The sequence below is a fragment of the Juglans regia genome, chromosome 1 (genome assembly GCF_001411555.2).
Source record: "Juglans regia cultivar Chandler chromosome 1, Walnut 2.0, whole genome shotgun sequence".
Classification (NCBI taxonomy): domain Eukaryota; kingdom Viridiplantae; phylum Streptophyta; class Magnoliopsida; order Fagales; family Juglandaceae; genus Juglans; species Juglans regia.
This window is the reverse complement of record NC_049901.1, coordinates 19,333,535-19,351,046: the sequence shown is the minus strand read 5'-3', so window position 1 is coordinate 19,351,046 and position 17,512 is coordinate 19,333,535. Positions and strand designations below refer to the sequence as shown.

General features: G+C 41.9%; 1 protein-coding gene across 1 annotated transcript; it reads right to left on the bottom strand.

The window, feature by feature from the left end:
• Window positions 1-11,021: 11,021 nt before the first annotated feature.
• On the bottom strand, window positions 11,022-15,297 carry LOC108991975. Its single transcript, XM_018966402.2, has 5 exons — window positions 15,190-15,297; window positions 13,639-14,060; window positions 12,299-13,538; window positions 12,055-12,201; window positions 11,022-11,914 (listed from the first exon to the last, which is right to left on the bottom strand). Exons 2-5 carry the CDS (start codon window positions 13,687-13,689, stop codon window positions 11,292-11,294), a joined length of 2,061 nt encoding a protein of 686 aa, XP_018821947.2. The 5' UTR covers window positions 13,690-14,060; window positions 15,190-15,297; the 3' UTR covers window positions 11,022-11,291.
• Between the last annotated feature and the right edge of the window lie 2,215 nt (window positions 15,298-17,512).

The window sequence follows — 17,512 nt, the reverse complement described above, 5'->3', positions numbered from 1 at the left end:
CTTTTGTAAATGACTTGAAGACTTTTATGGCAGGGTGTGGAGTGATTGGCGGCTTTCGTTGTGGTTGACCGGGAGGGGTTGGAAGGCGAGAACCTGGCACTCCAATCCTTGGCACGATTGACCTTGCATCTTACCAAGGGGGGAGAGAGAGAGAAAGAGAGAGAGGAGGAGTTGGAGGAAGCCCTTATTAAGGTGCAACTCAATCGTCGACAAATGCATAAGAGGATACTCTAGCTTCGCCATCGAAAGGTCCAACTCAAGTCTGACCTTACGAGGTCACGGGAGGAGGTCGGTTCCCATCTCCTTGAAGCGGTGCTTAGTACGAAAGTGAGGAACAATCTTTAGGAATCCCTCCATCGCCAGTCAGGGAAGCTGGATAGGCTCCAAGCCGAGAACTCAAGGCTGGCTAAACAACATGACTCTGATGTTCAGTCGTATAAATGGCTGGAAAGGAGATACGAAGAGCTTGACAAGTCCTTGCAAAACAATTCGAATTCTCTCAAGGCCAAGTCCCAAAGGGTGAAGGAGTTGGAGGCTAAGAATGCCTTGGCCCTTGCTGGGGAATCCAGCGAGAAAGGCCGAGTTGATGCAAGTTGGTTGAGGTCGATCGAATGATAGCTGCTCGTGAAGCAACTATCGAGGACCTGTGTTCCTGCCTAGGCCATGTTGAGGTCATCGTCCCTCAGCTGCAAGCCGAGTTGTCACATGTCTTTTTAGTTCGCGATGACACCTAGTCTTACAGCTATCTGGAATGCTTTGAGAGAATGAGGGACCATGTGCTCGTTAACCCTCAAAGCGACTTAAGGTCTTTGAAAGTGAAGGAGCAACCCTCGAAGTCGACCGCGCTTAAGCGAGGTGCCTCAATAGGAAAGGAATTGATTCCAAGTGCCCTCTCAGACAAGCCCCACTAGATGAACCCCGATTGCCTTGTGTCCTTTCTTCTTGTATCTTTGTGTTTCTCTTTTTCTCCATTTGTACATGTACTTTGTAACAATATTAATGGATTCAAGTGTATTTCCTTGCCTTTTCATGTTCCTTACTCTTCCTTTTGCCTTTCCCTTTTTGTATCCAGGGAGTATAATCGGCGAGGAGAGGCTATGCATAATGGATAATAAATAACACTTAATTGTAATTGTGATTGTGGAGTTTGCAAACTTGGACCATTTTGATGGGGCATGATGAGGGTTCGAGGCACTTGTTTAGTTGTCGTCTTTTTGTAAGGAGAGACACACTCAAGAGTTGAAGTCAGGCAGTTGAGATACTGGACCCGCACTCTTCTGGGGAGGGGTCGAGATGCCTTAGGCTAACCGCCTCTCTGGTTCACCGAAGAGGTATATTTTCGGACATCTAAGGAGCTGGTCCGCTCTTTGTTGTGATGGGGGTCGGGCTGAGTTGTCCTCCTCCACAAGGGGGATAAGTCGTTCCAAGTTGTACCCTCCCTTTAGTTCCACCTAGGGAGGTAAGTCGGACAGTTTGAAACTAGACCTGCTCCCACCTGTTAATATCACAGGGAAGGTAAGTGTCGGGTAGGTTGATGTTAATCTCACTCTTCATTGTGGTAGGTTGCCAAGTAACCGAAAGGCTGAACCCACTCTCCATCATGGAAGGGACAGAGTGGTTTTAAGGCATAAATCATCCCTTTGTGTCCCACAAGGAGGTAAGTTGTAGGGCAGTTTAAGACTGTACCCACTCCCACCTCTCCGCCGCAAGAGGGATAAAGTAGCCTTAGGGTGTAACCCATCCCTTTGGATTTCACGGGGAGGTAAGTTGTCGAACAGCTAAGGAGTTGGGTCCGCTCTTCGCCATGATGGGGTCAGGGTAAGTTATTGGGTAGCCGAGAGGCTGGACCATCTTTCCTTCGTGAGGGAGGTTGGGTCACCAGGAGGGCCGAACCCGCCTGCTAATCCTCGTGATAAGATAAGTTGTCTGATAGTTTGAGACTGGATCCACTCCCGCCTCTTGATGTCATTGCGAAGGTAAGTTGTCGACAAGGGATATTATGCTCTTGAAAAAGGGAGTTGAGGCATAGTTGGGGATAGTATTTTAGGTTAGACACAATTCATTCCTAGAAAACCATACTTCCATTAATATAGTTTACATTGTTAGCCATGGTAATATAACTTACACATTTTACACTTTTCAACAATAAAACTTCTACAGATGTTTCGCATTCTAGGAGTGTGGCAGTTCAGTCCCTTGAGAGTCTCGAAGCCAATAGAAGCCTAGGGGGTTGTTGGTGGTTACCATGTAAGGGCACTCCCACTGGGGACCCAGTTTTCCTTTGTCTTGAGTGGTCGTCCTTGTTTGCTTTAGCACCGTGTCACCCATCCTGAATGCTCTTGGTGTACCCATTTGTTGAAACATCGTTTGGCTCTCTTCTTAATGGTCGTCATCCTTATTTCTGCTTCAAGTTTGACTTCTTCCAGCAAGTCAAGCTGCTCTTTTAGTCGCTCATTGTTGGAGCTTTGCTCAAAGTGTTGCACCCTATATGTAGGGATCCCAACCTCAACAGGTGGCATCGCCTCATGTCCGTAGGTGAGAGTGAAGGGGGTTTCTCTCGCCGGGGTTCTCACTGTGATCCGGTATGCCCACAATACACCAGGGAGTTCTTCTGCCTGGGTGCCTTTCCTGTCACCAAGTTTCTTCTTGGAAACCCTCATCAGCATCTTATTGGTTGCTTCAATTTGGCCATTGGACTGTGGATGTCCTGGAGACAAATACTAAAATTTGATTCTCTGGTCGCAGCACTAGTCCCGATTGTGAGTCGAATTGCCTTTTGTTGTCTAATATGATGATGCAAGGAATATCAAATCTGCAAACTACCATCTTCCACAAGAATTAGGTGATGTTGCTTACCGTGATTGTTGCCAACACTTCAGCCTCTACTCACTTAGTGAAGTACTCCATCACCACCACTACAAATCTTACTCCCCCTTGCTTGGAGGGAAGGGGCTTATCAGGTCAACTCCCCATTAGGTGAGCGGCCAAGACGAGATGATTGATGTCAACTCCTCAGATGGGGAATGGGGTATCTTGGAGTATTCTTGACATTTCCTACACTTACGAACGAATTCTTCTGCATCTTGGAGGGCATGAGGCCAGTAGTACCTTGCCCTCTTTGCTTTGCCTACCAACGCCTTTCCCTCAGAGTGGTCATTGCAGATTCTCTCGTGTACCTCGGCCAACACGTATTGGGCTTCTTCGAATGAGACACCTTAAGAGAGGCATAGACTAACCTCTCTTGTGCAAGACTCCCTCAAGTAAGGTGTAACGTGCTGCTCTATTCCCGATCTTTCTAGCTTCCCATCTATTATCGGGTAGCTCATTGGCGTCTATATACTTTATTATGTCCAACGCCCACTCTAGGGCTCTCGATTTTATCTCTACGACTTCAATTCCCACAACAGGTACCTCAATAGTCTTGATCACCATTTGCTCTGGTAGAGGAGAATCTTCTTGCCCTGACACTGCTTGTGCCAACTTGTCCGCTTTTTGGTTCTCGGACCTCGACACTTGTTGGATTTGAAAGTATTTGAAGTAGGTGCGCTTGCCTTCTATCAGTGCTAATTACTTCTTCAATTTTTCACTCTTCATAGCGAACTCTCCTCGTACCTGATTGACCACTACTTGAGAATCAACCTGCACCTCTATTTCTTTGACTCCCAAAGTTCTGGCATTAATCAAACCAGATAACAACACCTTGTACTCTGCCTCATTGTTGGTGGTTTTAAATACCAACTTGATAGCATAATCATGCTCTTCGCTTGTATCTGTAACAATATGTACCCACATTCCCCCTCCAGCCCTATAGGACGAGCTATTAACGTAGATCTATCAGGGCTTCATTAGAGGTGCATGTTCAACTTCTTCTGGGAAGCTAGTGAATTCTGCCACAAAATCTACCAACATTTGTCCTTTAATAGCATTTCAGGGTACATATTTGATGTCTAACTCACTCAGCTCCATTCCCCAGTTCGTCAGGCGCCCCAAGGCATCAGCTCTTTTCTTCAGGGGAGCTTCAATCAGAACCCTCACCGGGTGAGCTTGGAAATATAGGTGAAGGCGTCGGGTAATTACCACTAAGGTGAAGGCGAGCTGGTCCATGAGTGGATATCTGGCCTCTACTCCTCGGTAAGCTCAGATGGTGTAATACATTGGCTTTTAGACCCCTTATTTGTCTCGTACCAGGGCCGAGGAAGCCGCATACAAGGAGACTGCCAAGTATAGAATTAAGGTCTCCCCACATCTGGGCTAGCTGAGTAGTGGAGGGTTGGTGAGGTATTTTTTGAGAGCCTCAAATGCTCGATCGCACTCGTCATCCCATGTTCATGCCTTTCGCAACCCCATAAAAATGATAGGCATTTGTTAGTAGACCTCGATAGGAATCTGTTAAGGGCCGCTACCCAACCAGCAAGTTTTTGCACTTCGTTGATGTTTCGAGGTGGGGCCATGTGGAGTATAGCCTCCACTTTCTCCAGGTTAGCTTCTATTCTCCGTTTCAAAACCATGAAGCCTAGGAACTTCCCTAAGCCCACTCCGAAGGCACACTTCTTTAGATTAAGTTTCATCTGGTATTTCCATAATACTGAAAAGGCTTCACGGAGGTTGGCGAGGTGTTATTCAGGAGCTCCACTCTTGACTAGCAAATCGTCCACGTAGACCTCTATATTGCTCCCTATTTGATCTTTAAACATGTGGTTGACCAGCCGTTGATAGGCTGCCCCCGCATTTTTTAATCCAAATGACATGGCTAAGTAGCAGTACAACCCCTTATTAGTGACGAAAGAAATCTTCTCCTCATCTTCGGGATTCATGCAAATTTGGTTGTACCTGGAGTAAGCGTCCATAAAGCTCAACATGCGATGGCCTGCAGTGGAGTCGACGATAAGATCGATGCAAGGTAGCTAAAAGCTATCCTTTGGACACGCCTTATTCAAGTTGATGAAGTCAATGCATATTCTCTATTTGTCATTTGGCTTCTTCACTAACACAACGTTGGATAGCTAGTCCGGGTAATGTGCCTCCAGTATGAGGCCTACCACGAGTAACTGGTCAATCTCTACACCGATGGCGGCGTTCTTCTCAGCACTAAAGTTTTGGCATTTATTTCCCTTGGCTTCCTGGTCCACGCTCAGGTGGTGTTGCACCCCGCTATCCCTTGACTTCAATTATTATATGTAACACTCTCGTATCAAAACTTGCTCACCTCGGATTTCACCCTTTCCGTGAGAGGTCGGGAACTTCATCTTTAAGTGATAGGTTGACGTCACCGCCCTCAGGCAGTTAAGAGTAGGCTTGCCAAGTATGGTGTTGTATGACAATAGAGCTTTTACCACCATGAAGTCGGCCATGGCTGAGGCCGTATAAGGGGCCTTCCCTACTAAGACAGGTAGAGTGATTGTGCCTACCGATTGGACCATATCCCCCGAGAACCCTTTCAACCGCATGGACACTGGCCGAAGATGGGTGAGATAAATCCCCATCAGGGTGAAGGCTTCCCAGAAAAGGATATCGGCAGAGCTGCCATTGTCAACGAGGATCCTTCTAGTGGTGAAGTTGGCAATTAGCATAGTTACTACCAGAGCATCATCGTGGGGGTAGAGGATCGCCTCCTCATCATCCTCTCCGAAGGAGATGACAGGCAAGGGCTCACCCCTTCTATGCTTTGTGTGACGGTATTCAGCCAAGTACACCTTTTGGTACCATGCCCACTTGGCTTGTGCCTTCCTGTAGGATGAGGTGGTGCTCTCACCGGCAAACCCTCCCACAATGGTTCTAATTTCGCCCAACGGGGGGGGCCTTCTTGGGGCGGCGTTTGGGGGCGACCTTGAGGTGGCCTCCGTTCGGCCGTTCTTCGTCTCGAACTTTCTTCCCTCCATGGCATGTTAGGCCCTTATACACTTCTCTCTCACGACCTTCTTCTCTACTATGGTCTCCTCAATCGCTCCATCTCTTCTCTCTCCTCCTTCAAGGAAATGCAATCCTCCGTGTTATGGGTGGTGGACTAGTGGTAGGTGCAATAACGACGATTATTACTCTTGTAGCCTATTTCTCGAGCCACGGGAAAGTCTTCTTTCTGGATAGCGAATGATGCCTGGTCGAATTGAAACCCTAAGCCTCTCGTGGGGGCTTCTTACCTTCTATTGTCATGTAGTTTCTTGTTCATCTTCTTGCAGACCATGCCCTTGCCCGACGCTTTCCCCTTTCTATCAGTCAAGGCTCGAAGTGTGTCTTTGGCATTGATAAAGTTGTAGGCCTGATCCATAAATTCTCGTAGCATGGTAGGAGTTCTCTTGGCTAATTCTACCATGAACTGGGACTGTAACGCCCCAGTCCCGCACGGGTCGGAGAGTTACTTCCTAGCACTTAAACTCATATTCCAACAATATAAAAAATAGATTCCAAATTCCCAATATCATTTAGAAAATTTGATTCAATCTAATTTCCTCAATATAACCAATTTTCCAAAATACCAAGTCATCACAACACAATAAAATTTCTTAATAAAATTCGACAATACTCATAAAAACTTCCTATGCTTGAACCACTACACTTAAATCATCTCACCCAATGCCTCATAATCTTGATCCTCAGCTGAACCATCATAATATCTGAAAAATATTGTGGAGATAAGGGGGTGAGTTATCAACAACTCAGTAAGCAGAGAACATATACTAGCATGTAAACATGAGCATTTATAAAGTTCGGCATGCAGAACAAGACATTTACTTTTAGAATGCAGAAACAACAAATTTGTTACAAAACATCGGAGCGAAATTTTTAGAAAAACAAACTTGTTCCCAAAAAGAAAATCCATTGGCATTTCCAAACTGAAACATTATAATCATATCATCTCTTAGCATCACATCGGGACAAATACCATGTTTAACCCCCGTGGTAGGGTTATAAACCACCATTATACCTGTGGTTGGGCCATATTCCATGTTTCACCCCCGTGGTAGGGTTATAAACCGGTAGGGTTATAAACCACCATTATACCCGTGGCTGGGCCTTAACAGAAACAGAACGGAATATCATCGGAACCAGATCACATTCAAATACAGAATCAGAATTTCATGCCAAGGTTTTCAGATGACACAGCATATCAAAACAAAATACTAAATAGCTTCAGATCATTTCACATGTTCGAAATAAACAGAGTCCAAAACATCTTCATTTATTCATAACAAAAACTTTAAATTTTCATATTCGCTCCTTCTGCATAGTTAAAAAACAGAATGCACAAAATTAGTTCATGTCTACACCAGTCATGACAGAAAATAATTTCTCTTATATAGAATTTATGCATATGCAGAACAAACATTTGAGGTCGTTTCATATTTCTTTTCAAACAAACATGCATATTTTCAAAGTCGACCTCATTTCATTTCTTTTATGCAAAACTAGTATATGAATCCCGCTTACCTGAACATTTTAACTTTTTCGGAATTCCTCAAAAACGTCGAACAATAATTAATCGTCACCTATAAAATAATCACGTAATTCTCATAAATTTCCAATTAATCACATATTTCGATATTTAATCATAAACATATAAAATAACCTATTTAATTCCTCAAAACCTAAAATTACAAATCATCACTTTCTAAAATCGTCAATGCTAACTTAATACTATGACTAAAACATTTAAAAGTCAGACCTATCTATTATTGAAAACCAACTATAAAGTTTAATACTGAATAATATAATTATTCCAAAATATTTTAAAAAAATAACCCATAACAATTTTAAATAGACTAAAACATATCTAAAATGTAAAAAAATAACATTACACCAATATTGTTTACTATTAAAATAAATCTTTACTTAAAAAAAAACATATTAAAATACTTGAATGATTTTTTTGTAATCATAATTATAAGAGTGTACCAATACATAATAAGAATTTTAAGGCACATTAATATAACACTTAGTAAAAGGGCACTAATTTCATTGCTTTGAAAACCAATAAAACCTATGGAAAACAAAATAATGTGCAAGGCAGGGGCTTACTCACGAAGGGAAAACAAGTAGCAGCGTGCGATGGTTGGACTGGGTAGGCAGTGGCGACGCGGCTGGAGAGTAGGCGTGCGGCGGACATGCTGTCAAGCTGGGTTAAGCACGGGAGAGGGAGAAAATGGAGAGTGAGAGACAGAGAGACCGAGAGGGAGATTACGCACCATGTGGCGTGCATGGAGGCTTCGGACGGTGGCGCTGGACATCACTGGGCAGTGGAGGACTGATTTCTAGCGGGTGATAGCAGCCCGGGGCAGAGGTGGCGACGGCTGCACGCAGCAACCCTCCTAGTGGTTGGGCAGCCCGTAGAGGAGCCTTACGCAGTGGAGAAAAAAAGGCTCTGTTTTGATGATCAAAAACAGGGGATGACGTCTCGTGGCTGCCAGTGGTTGGCATCGTGTGCATGGTGCAGATACGGTGGCTTACGGTTGCACGAGGGGCTGGGCAATGACTGGTGGCTTCCGCTGTGCAGGGGAAAGACTCGCACTGGGTGGTTTCCGTTCTGCTAAGTGCACACAGTGTTGGTTTTTCTGATGCAGTAATGCCAAGCTGCGTCTCGGGCTGGCTCGCTTGCGACAGTGGAGCAATGGTTGAAGATAGTAGCAGTGGCTGGAACTCAGTGGAGGGTTTGATGGAGGTTGAGACGCAGTGCAGGCCTGCTGCGAACGTACGTGCTTGGTGGAGGCATTGGGCTGGTTTTCGATTGGTGGGAAGAAACTGAGGGTGTTGCGGCTTTGTGTTTTGCAGAAAGTATAACTATATATATATAAAGGTGGTTGAACGTAGAAAGAAACCCTGGAGCCGTAGGAGACATGAGTGCGGACGAGAAAAGAAAAAAAAAACCGTGCGTGTGCATGGTGTGGATAAAGAAAACATTAGAGACATGTGTGATCATGCATGCCGTGGGCAAGAGGGAAACTTAAGTGAAAAAGAAAAAAAAATAGACGGAAAGAAATGAAACGTGCAGCAATTAACGTAGTTAACGTGTGAAAAAAAAATAAAAAGAATAAACTAAAACAAAATAAATAAATAAAACAAATTGAGCTTCATTGGGTCCGGGTGTTACAGGGACCGAGGCCATACTCCCCCTAACAGTGTTGCCAAAGTTATTTTCTCATCATGGTCATCTATTGTCATGCGCTCATTGTTAAATCTAGATAGGTATTCCTTTAGGCCCTCATCTTTCCCCTGCTTAATGGTGAGGAGATACGCCACAAGGCATCTCCTCCTTTGACTTGTCATAAACTGTGTGAGGAACAGGCAGGCCAGCTCCCCGAAGCTATGGATCCGGGTAGAGACCCAAACCACACTCTACTGGTCCCCTCAAAGTCAGCAGGAAGGCCTTGTAGGCTACTTCCCCTAGGAAACCATGTAGAGTCATGTGGGCTCTGAAGGTCTCCAGGTGTTCAATGGGGTCCCTTGTCCCATCATAAATGTCCATAAAAAGAACTCAAAACTTGGGTAGCAGTAGCACGACCATTACCTTCATGCTGTGGGGCAGGCCAATGTTGGTGAGCAGCTAGTCTACTGACGATGACGTACCCATCCTTTTCGCCATCTCTTTGGACTTCCCTTTGAGGTTACACAACTCGCTCTGCATGTTCCTCCTTTCTTCTCTGCATCACCTCCTCCTCCTATGTTTTTGGATTCCACATGTTCGTTGTTGTTGGTTCCGTGTCATTTTCTAGTTCGTCAGTGGCTACTCTGAGTGTCTCATTCTCCTTTCAGAGAGTCTCTACTTCGGTAGTCAGCGTTCCCACTAGTTGTTCCATCGTCACGTGCCTTGCTTCCATGTTCGTTGATGTCCCTTCTTTTTGTCCCTGAATTGTCTGAGAACGGGTTATCGCAGGCATACATAGGACACGTGAAGTCTATAGAGATCTCACAGACGACGCCACTATTAACATCGTATTTCGTACTACTTTGGGCTGAGTTCCAACAACTTGAGTTTGGGCCTTGATACCTACACACTTCAAGAGAACAGAGGAAAGAGTGGAGCCGGGTGGAGGCCGGAGAGTGTCCGATGCTTAAGTCAGTATATCTTCTTAGTAATTTGTGCGAGTGCGTGAGCTTAGAGAGAGTTCTTAGTACCTGAGGGTCAGCTTTTATATAAGGGTTTTGGGGGGGGGACCTCTCGTACCTTGCCTTAGGGGGCTCACGTCACTTCAACTATTGTTTGGTCAGAATCCTTTAATGTGGCAAGGCTCATGGGGTGGCGCCATTAATGCAGTGTAGAGTCTAGGGAGCTGCACCATTAATGTGGCGTGACTCCCTGACCAAACTTTAGCCTGCAAGTAATCATTGTCGAGCCCCTCCATACCTTATGTTAGGAGATTGAAGGTCCTCCGCATCTCTCGTCCACCTGCCTGTACAAGTTCTTGGGGGCTAGGCGTTATTGGAGTGTGTTAGGGCAGCAAGTCTCATTTGTCCCTATCGTTCATCTTTCTCGAGTACAGATTACTTCGTGGGTTGATTTTGCTTAAGGCCGAGGTCCCTCGTGAGCTTGTTACTCGGGCCTACAAGAGGGAAAACCCCCTTCCAATTGAATTCACAAACTAGGATGGGTTAAGCCCAAGTATGCAGAAAAGACTTGGAATATGTTGGACACTTGGACCCCTAATATGTTTCGAGTTAAGCTCCAAGTATAAAGGACTGGTTTCTGGAGTTCTCTAATGTCTAATATCATCGGTAGCCATGAGAGAATGAAGATTCAAAACATGCTCGAGTTGAGGACCGCTTGCTATAAAACACAAACCCATCACGAGAGAAAGATGTGTAAACCCAATTCATGCTTTTTGTCCGAAGCAGCAAAAACAACCAGAAACAATTCACATCCCTACTAGGACTAGCATAACTTGATGCATTTTGCTACTGTAACAGCGCTGGTATTCCACAACACTCTTCCTTGGCTTTAGTGCTATCAAATGCAGGACGATGGCTTAACATGATCAGTTTATCACCACGGTTTCTTATGGCCCACACGAGCTTTTGATCGATGTGCATTATTCATGGCAACATAAAAGCATGGCTTTCCTTTTTATTGGTGAAAACTTTTAGATATTATAATGACCATAGAAGCTAGGCCACAGTTCGTAATAACAGACAAACCACCTCAGATAAACTGAACTTATCGAAAATCTACTGAAACAATGAACTTAAGTAACAGTCTGTTCTTCAAGCGGTGAACTTCCAAACATAACGACTAAAAAGCAACAAAGACATAAAAACCCACCATCAAGCACCATGTGAAGCATACTGCAAAATCTATAATGATCTCAAAGAGCTCTGAGAGTACCCTCACTTTGACTCCTACGAATAGAAATTTCTGGCCCGGATTTCTGAAGTTTGCTGCTGAAATCAAAGTTGTGCCGATCATGGGTTGTTGCTTTGGCTCCTGTTGGAGGCAGAAGTCCATGCCTGGCATTGGACCGTTTTGGTGAGGCCACTGCTTGACTTTTTCGGCCATGAATTGACGAAGATGATGGACGGTGAGCAGCTAAACCATGGCTAATCTTTCTAGTAGCCTTGTGATCTGATCTAATGCCGCGATCCAACTGATGGGAACTGATGCCTGACCGAACTGACCGATCAGCAACATCCTTGAAAGTGCTGGCTTTGAGAGGCAACCGATTGAAGTAAGTCAAATATGGAAGTAGACCTTGCACATACTTCTTCAGTTGTTCATCTCCAACATTTTTTTGGCATGGGTTTCCTTCCAAGCCGATCGCTTGCAAGGAATTGTAGTTAGCTGCAAGTTGGCCAAGACATTTAGCCGTTGAGATTTTGTTGATACGCAGATCCAGCACATTCAGTTTTAACAGTCGGTGAAGACCCTCTACCTCGCTGATTTTATTTCCAGCCAAGTACAACTCCTTGAGAGCAGAGCAAGAAGCTAGGCCTTAGAAAAGAAAAAACAGAAAAGTTACTTGGAATGATTGAATGTCCATGAACTTTGATTAGCGAGGAATAGTTATCATGGAAAATAAACCAAAATTAGAAGCCAGCATCTTTTAAAATAGAATCTAGAATATGGTATACCATGTCCAATTCTGAATATTCGGTTGTAGCTCAGGTTCAGGATGCGAAGTCGTGTAAGTTCACGCAAACCATCAATGGTAGATATATTGTTTCTTGACAGATTCAACATATGAAGTCCTCGAGGAAGAGCACCTGCAGTTATCCTAGCTGGAAAAAAGTAGGGAGATCACAAATCAGAAAGCACAATTCTCTCACAAGGGAAATAAGTATTTAAGCAGATGAAGCAGATGTCAGAGAAGCAAACCTATCGCATTTCCAGACAGATTGAGCACTCTCAGGCTTGTAAATGCACTAAGAAAAGGAATCATGACTAATCCATGGTTTGCCAGCTGAGCTGTTGTGGCTATCGCACTCAAAGAAGAAATATATCTTTTCGCAGCTTCCATGCCAGGATTGACCTTACCATCCACCTTTGCAGCAGTCAAACCGTTCAGGATATTGGAGTCTCTGTTTCCCAGGTCATCAGATTGGGATGAGTCATTTGCTTCTTCCACCGGACTGCAAAGTCGAAGATCGTTAACCCACTCCTCAATGCGCTTGATCTTAAAATCCTTGCCAGGCAAATCATCCTGCTGGTAAACTGAGGATTCTCCTATAAGAGTTTCCACCGGGCTTACCTCATCCGTAGTAGGCATTATCCAGTCTTTTGCTAAACCAGAATAATTATGAGAATCATATCCATCATCTGAATTTCCAAGAGTATTTTTTTTAGCTTCATGAAAGCCATCATCTTTTACTTGTTCTTGCATGTCCTGCCTTTCAGACTCATGAGCTGATCTCTCTCTTTGCCGCATGTTTAAAATATTTAGATCTTCGGAAGATCTTGACTGCAGTCCTGCACGTCTGTAAGGAGAACATATTCCAGAAATGGGTGCAGAGGCACCAATGTTGGGCAAAGAATATGATTTTACAATCAGAGGTGGACTACGAGGTGTAAGATCACCAGAGTCACCATATAATGGTGCGTCAGAATTTTCATGGCCTTCCTTCTCTGAGTGCTGCGGGTCTTCGATAGAGAAAATTGATTCATTATTGATAAAGCCAGGATTTAATCGGAATGAATCCAAGGTAGGATTTTTTGTATACTCATCTGGCAGGCCTACTCCTTGATACTTGCTGGGACCTGGTTCCACCATCGCTTTGTAGTCATGGGAGCCCTCACAAGAAAGCCCCTGATAGATCTCATCCTCAGTATCATTTCCTGCAGACACCCTGCCCTCCTGGAACAATCCACTTCCTAGTGATTGACTTTTCTTAAGGTGCCCTCTCCACTTAAACCCAAACTCGCTCCCCATGTCCACTGAATTCCAACCACTCTCAACAGAAGACACACTCGTAACATGTGTGTCAATCTCAGTATCTGCTTGCACCTTCAAAAATGATGGGTTAAAGTTGGTACGGTTGGGTGAATCCTTTGGGGCTTGACTTTGAGAAAAGACTTGCGATGTCTTATACATTTTATCAGCAGAATGTTGAACTGTTTTCTGCTTGAGAAAGAGAGGCAGAGTCAGAATAAGCCGTGACAGATAAGTCTAATTATACTCAAATGTAGAATCAACAGCCTTAAGTGAATCCTCCACTTACCTTTGGTTTGGGGGAATGAACTTGAGCATTGAAACATAAAAACCTAACCATTGCGGTTAAAAGGTTGAACCTAATGGAGCTACATCCACACACGGCCTGCTTTATCTTACATGAATACCTAGTGCTGACAAACCAAAACTATTTTTTTTTTCAACAAGAGTGATAAACTACCACCAAACATCTGATGACTTTAGCCAATGATGGCCTTAGCCATAATCAAGCGACAAACCCTCTGAAACACGGCAGAGTCTCCAAATGTGTGATGATCTTGATTTTGCCAAAACACGAACCAAAATCACTCCAGTGGAACTACCCCACACCCTCTTCAAGGTGCGAGAAGAGTTTGAATTTGTTGCAGCGGCCAGAGTGAACGAAAATCTTTGCCAACTAGGAGAAGCAAAACAAGCATAAGAGAAACCGGCCTGATATATAGGAAAGAAAAAGGATGATGAGTGACTTAGCTGCATATGTAGAGCTCCAACAAAGGGGGAGTGCATGTGCATATGTAGACAAGATGCTAATAGCAGAACCATGAAGAAATATGATAATTGGGCAGTAATTTCAAATATCAAAGGAAAACTCAATGAATAAAAAAAGGCAATAGAATTTAATCACTGCTGTCTTGAAATTTGTTCTAGTTACATCTTTGTCTTTTCTGTTTTTATTTTTGCTAAATTCTTCTAGTTGCATCCATAGTGTACTTGGGTTGCGCCTTTTGGGCTTACTAATAAATTTTACTAATAAATAAAAAATAAAAAAATAAAATAAAAATAAAAATTGTTCTAGCTACATCTATCAAATTCTTTTCTTTTCGTCTCATTGGGTAATGTACAGCATACACATAAATTGCAGTGGGTAAAATATGCTTTCCAATAGATTGGATTAAAAGAAAATAAACGAAGAAATTGAAAAAACCACTCAAACCCAACCTGTTCAAATTTTAAGTTTCCTTAAGATCAGACGATGTCCAAAACAATTTTTATTAATCCATTGTTTCAGCGATATAACTACGCATTCTATGGCAGACACAAGAGAAAAGACAATTTAAAAAAAAAAAAAAAATCCACACAACTCGATCCTTACAAATCTCGAATTGAAAAAGAATATATGAAATGCCCTTAAATATTAGATTGAAGATCAACCTGTAAAACCCTTCAACAAGCTAAAAACATGAATAGAGAAGACTAATTCCGTTCAAGTGTTCAAAATACAGGATTTTACCAGATAAAACGCAAAAATTTTAATCTAATACGTTCCATTCATCTACTCGCCGAGCCTCTTTTGTTCCATATGTACGTTAATCAGTCTCACTCTCTCTCCCTCTCCGTTGGTATATATGAACGAATAACTGAACATGAATAACGCAGGATAAAAAAAAATGGGAGCCTTGATTATACCCAGTATAAGAAAGAACGTAAACGTTGATTTACAACCATGTATGCCCCAAGAAAACAAACAGTTTAGATTACCAAAAAAACATGTTTTTGTTTTCAGAAAACAAACCCCAGAACAGAAACAAGGAGAAATGTAAGGTCGAGATAGAGATCTGACCTCTCTCTAGCCAGATTGTAAAACAACGGGCCTCGTTCTAAAAGAGAAAAACGCCGCCTTATTCTCTTCCTCAAGCTACAGAATAAAAAAAAAAAGCTACCTCACTGATTTATAAGCTAATCAACGGCCCTGATTTTCGATTGGTTTAAAGGACGACACAAGGAACTGGATTCTCCTTCGCTGATCGGTGGTTAAAAAGGAATTTGATTTCTTATAAGTATATATATAATATATATATATATATAAAAGATAATACTATATATAATTATGAAATATATAAATATTATGTAATCGTTTTTAAAAAAGAAAATATTATTAAAATTTTATTTTTATATAAATTTCATATTTATTTTTTATTTTTTAAATAATTGACGCTAATACACACTCATCATTATAATTATTATTTTATATATATTTATATATAAAGATCTTTCTAGCGTCCGCAAACGAAAGGATTTGTGTGGACGAGAGAAGAGCGGATCTTGTCGTTGTGTACGACGGTACGTGAAGTCTGCCACCTGCCACGCAAAAAGTAAATATAGTTTTTTTATTTTATTAATGTGATGTCCGGTCTCGTCTTTTTTTTTTTTTTTGATAAAACGGATCTTATATTTGATAAACAAATAGAGAAGACTTATAAAGTTAATTTGATAAATAAATTAATTACAATTGTTAGTATCTTTCTAGTATACTTTTGTGATTGATATAGTCTAATCTAGATAATAAATCTCTAAAGACCTAGATCTTAGAAAAAATATCACATATATTCACGATAGAGGTTATAAAGTCTCATACCCCGACTAAGCAGGGTAGGGTATATTAAATCCCGTTAATGTGAAAGGGGGACTATTACTCCATTCGGACCAAAGTTCGAAGGCACTATTTTTTTTGAATTTTTATTTATCTAGAAACTACATTACACAAAAGAAAATTACAAATAAAACACTGCACAAAAAGGATAAAGCTGTGCACAGAGACTGTTGTGGAGCACACGCCACTCTGGATAGAGAACCGACAGTCGACCTTGGAGATCCCGGACTCACAGACTCTAGAAACGTCGCGCGTGGTGTTGACAGAGAGCTCTCCGGTAGTGCGTGAAAGCCACACGTCAAACGACGTCGGAAACTTCGACCCGTGCGTGTGGGCTACTCGCTGCTCCGTTTGGTACCACATTCGGTGGTATTGAAGATCGGTGGCTGGGCAACACCATGGCGGGACGCGTGCTGGCTTATGGGCGGCGGGAAGATCCAGATCTGCAATTCTCTCTTATTCCGTCTAAAAAACACAAAAATAAAATACTATATAGAAGAGAATGAAGGGAGGAAGGAGGAAGGAGGAGGAGGAGGAGGAGGAGGAGAGAGGGAGGGAGGGAGGGGAAAAGAGCCAAAGCTCCCTCCCCTCTAGCCGGAATCTGTGAAGTAAGTTTTAAAGAGAATGAGAGAGTAAAGTAATAAAAGTGCAGGGACGTTGAAAATTATTTCATCAAATTTAAATCAATAATTTTATTTGAATACCTACTTCATCATTTGAAATTTGTGGTTTAAAAATTAAAAATGCAAATACAAAATGGATAGAAGAAATTTAAAAGTTTTAATTTTTAATTTTTGTATTTTTAGATGACCTTTTGATTTGAATATAATTTTTATATTTTTCTTTATTTTTAAATAAATCACGTGCCATTACGTGGTTATGCCACTTTAAAAAAATTATCCGAACAATAAATTTCTTATTTATTTCTTATTTTATAATCAAACGATAAGTTTCAAATGATTAAGTAGAAATAATCTTTAAATAATAGATCTTATTGCTTAATTATAAGGGGTGTACACCTTAGCAATTTTATTTCAATTAGAAATCCAACAATTCTACAAAATTATAATTCGTTCCAAAAACATAATAAATATGAACTTAAAAAAAATTAACAAAGTGCAATAAAAACATGTAATATCCAAAAAGGATTTATGTCTATCATATCATCTTTAACAAAAATAAAACCTCTGAAAATTCTCTTTGAAAATAAATTATAAATCTAATGTAGACAAATAAAATATGAGAGCGACGTTGAATGTTGCAAGAAAAAACATTGAATGCTTATCGATGCTTACAGGGTATAATATTAATTGGGTAGATCTGACATTAAACATCCCTCTAGCCTGCGATATGGTAATTTTATTTATGAGCTTAGAGTATATAGCCAAAAAACTTATATTATAACAAAAAAGTATATAGCAAGATTAGTAGGTAGGGAAGTCGAGTTAAAAGGTTAGATCTTTGAGTACAAAATTTTACTTATAAGCGAACAGACCAAACACCTAAAATAAGT

Excerpts from the sequence above, each read along its gene's own strand:
- LOC108991975 (XM_018966402.2), bottom strand. The coding sequence starts at position 13,689 with ATGGTTAGGTTTTTATGTTTCAATGCTCAAGTTCATTCCCCCAAACCA. Across the intron at positions 13,539-13,638 it reads TTCATTCCCCCAAACCAAAG|AAAACAGTTCAACATTCTGC; the intron begins GTAAGTGGAGGA and ends TTTCTCAAGCAG. Across the intron at positions 12,202-12,298 it reads TCTGTCTGGAAATGCGATAG|CTAGGATAACTGCAGGTGCT; the intron begins GTTTGCTTCTCT and ends ACTTTTTTCCAG.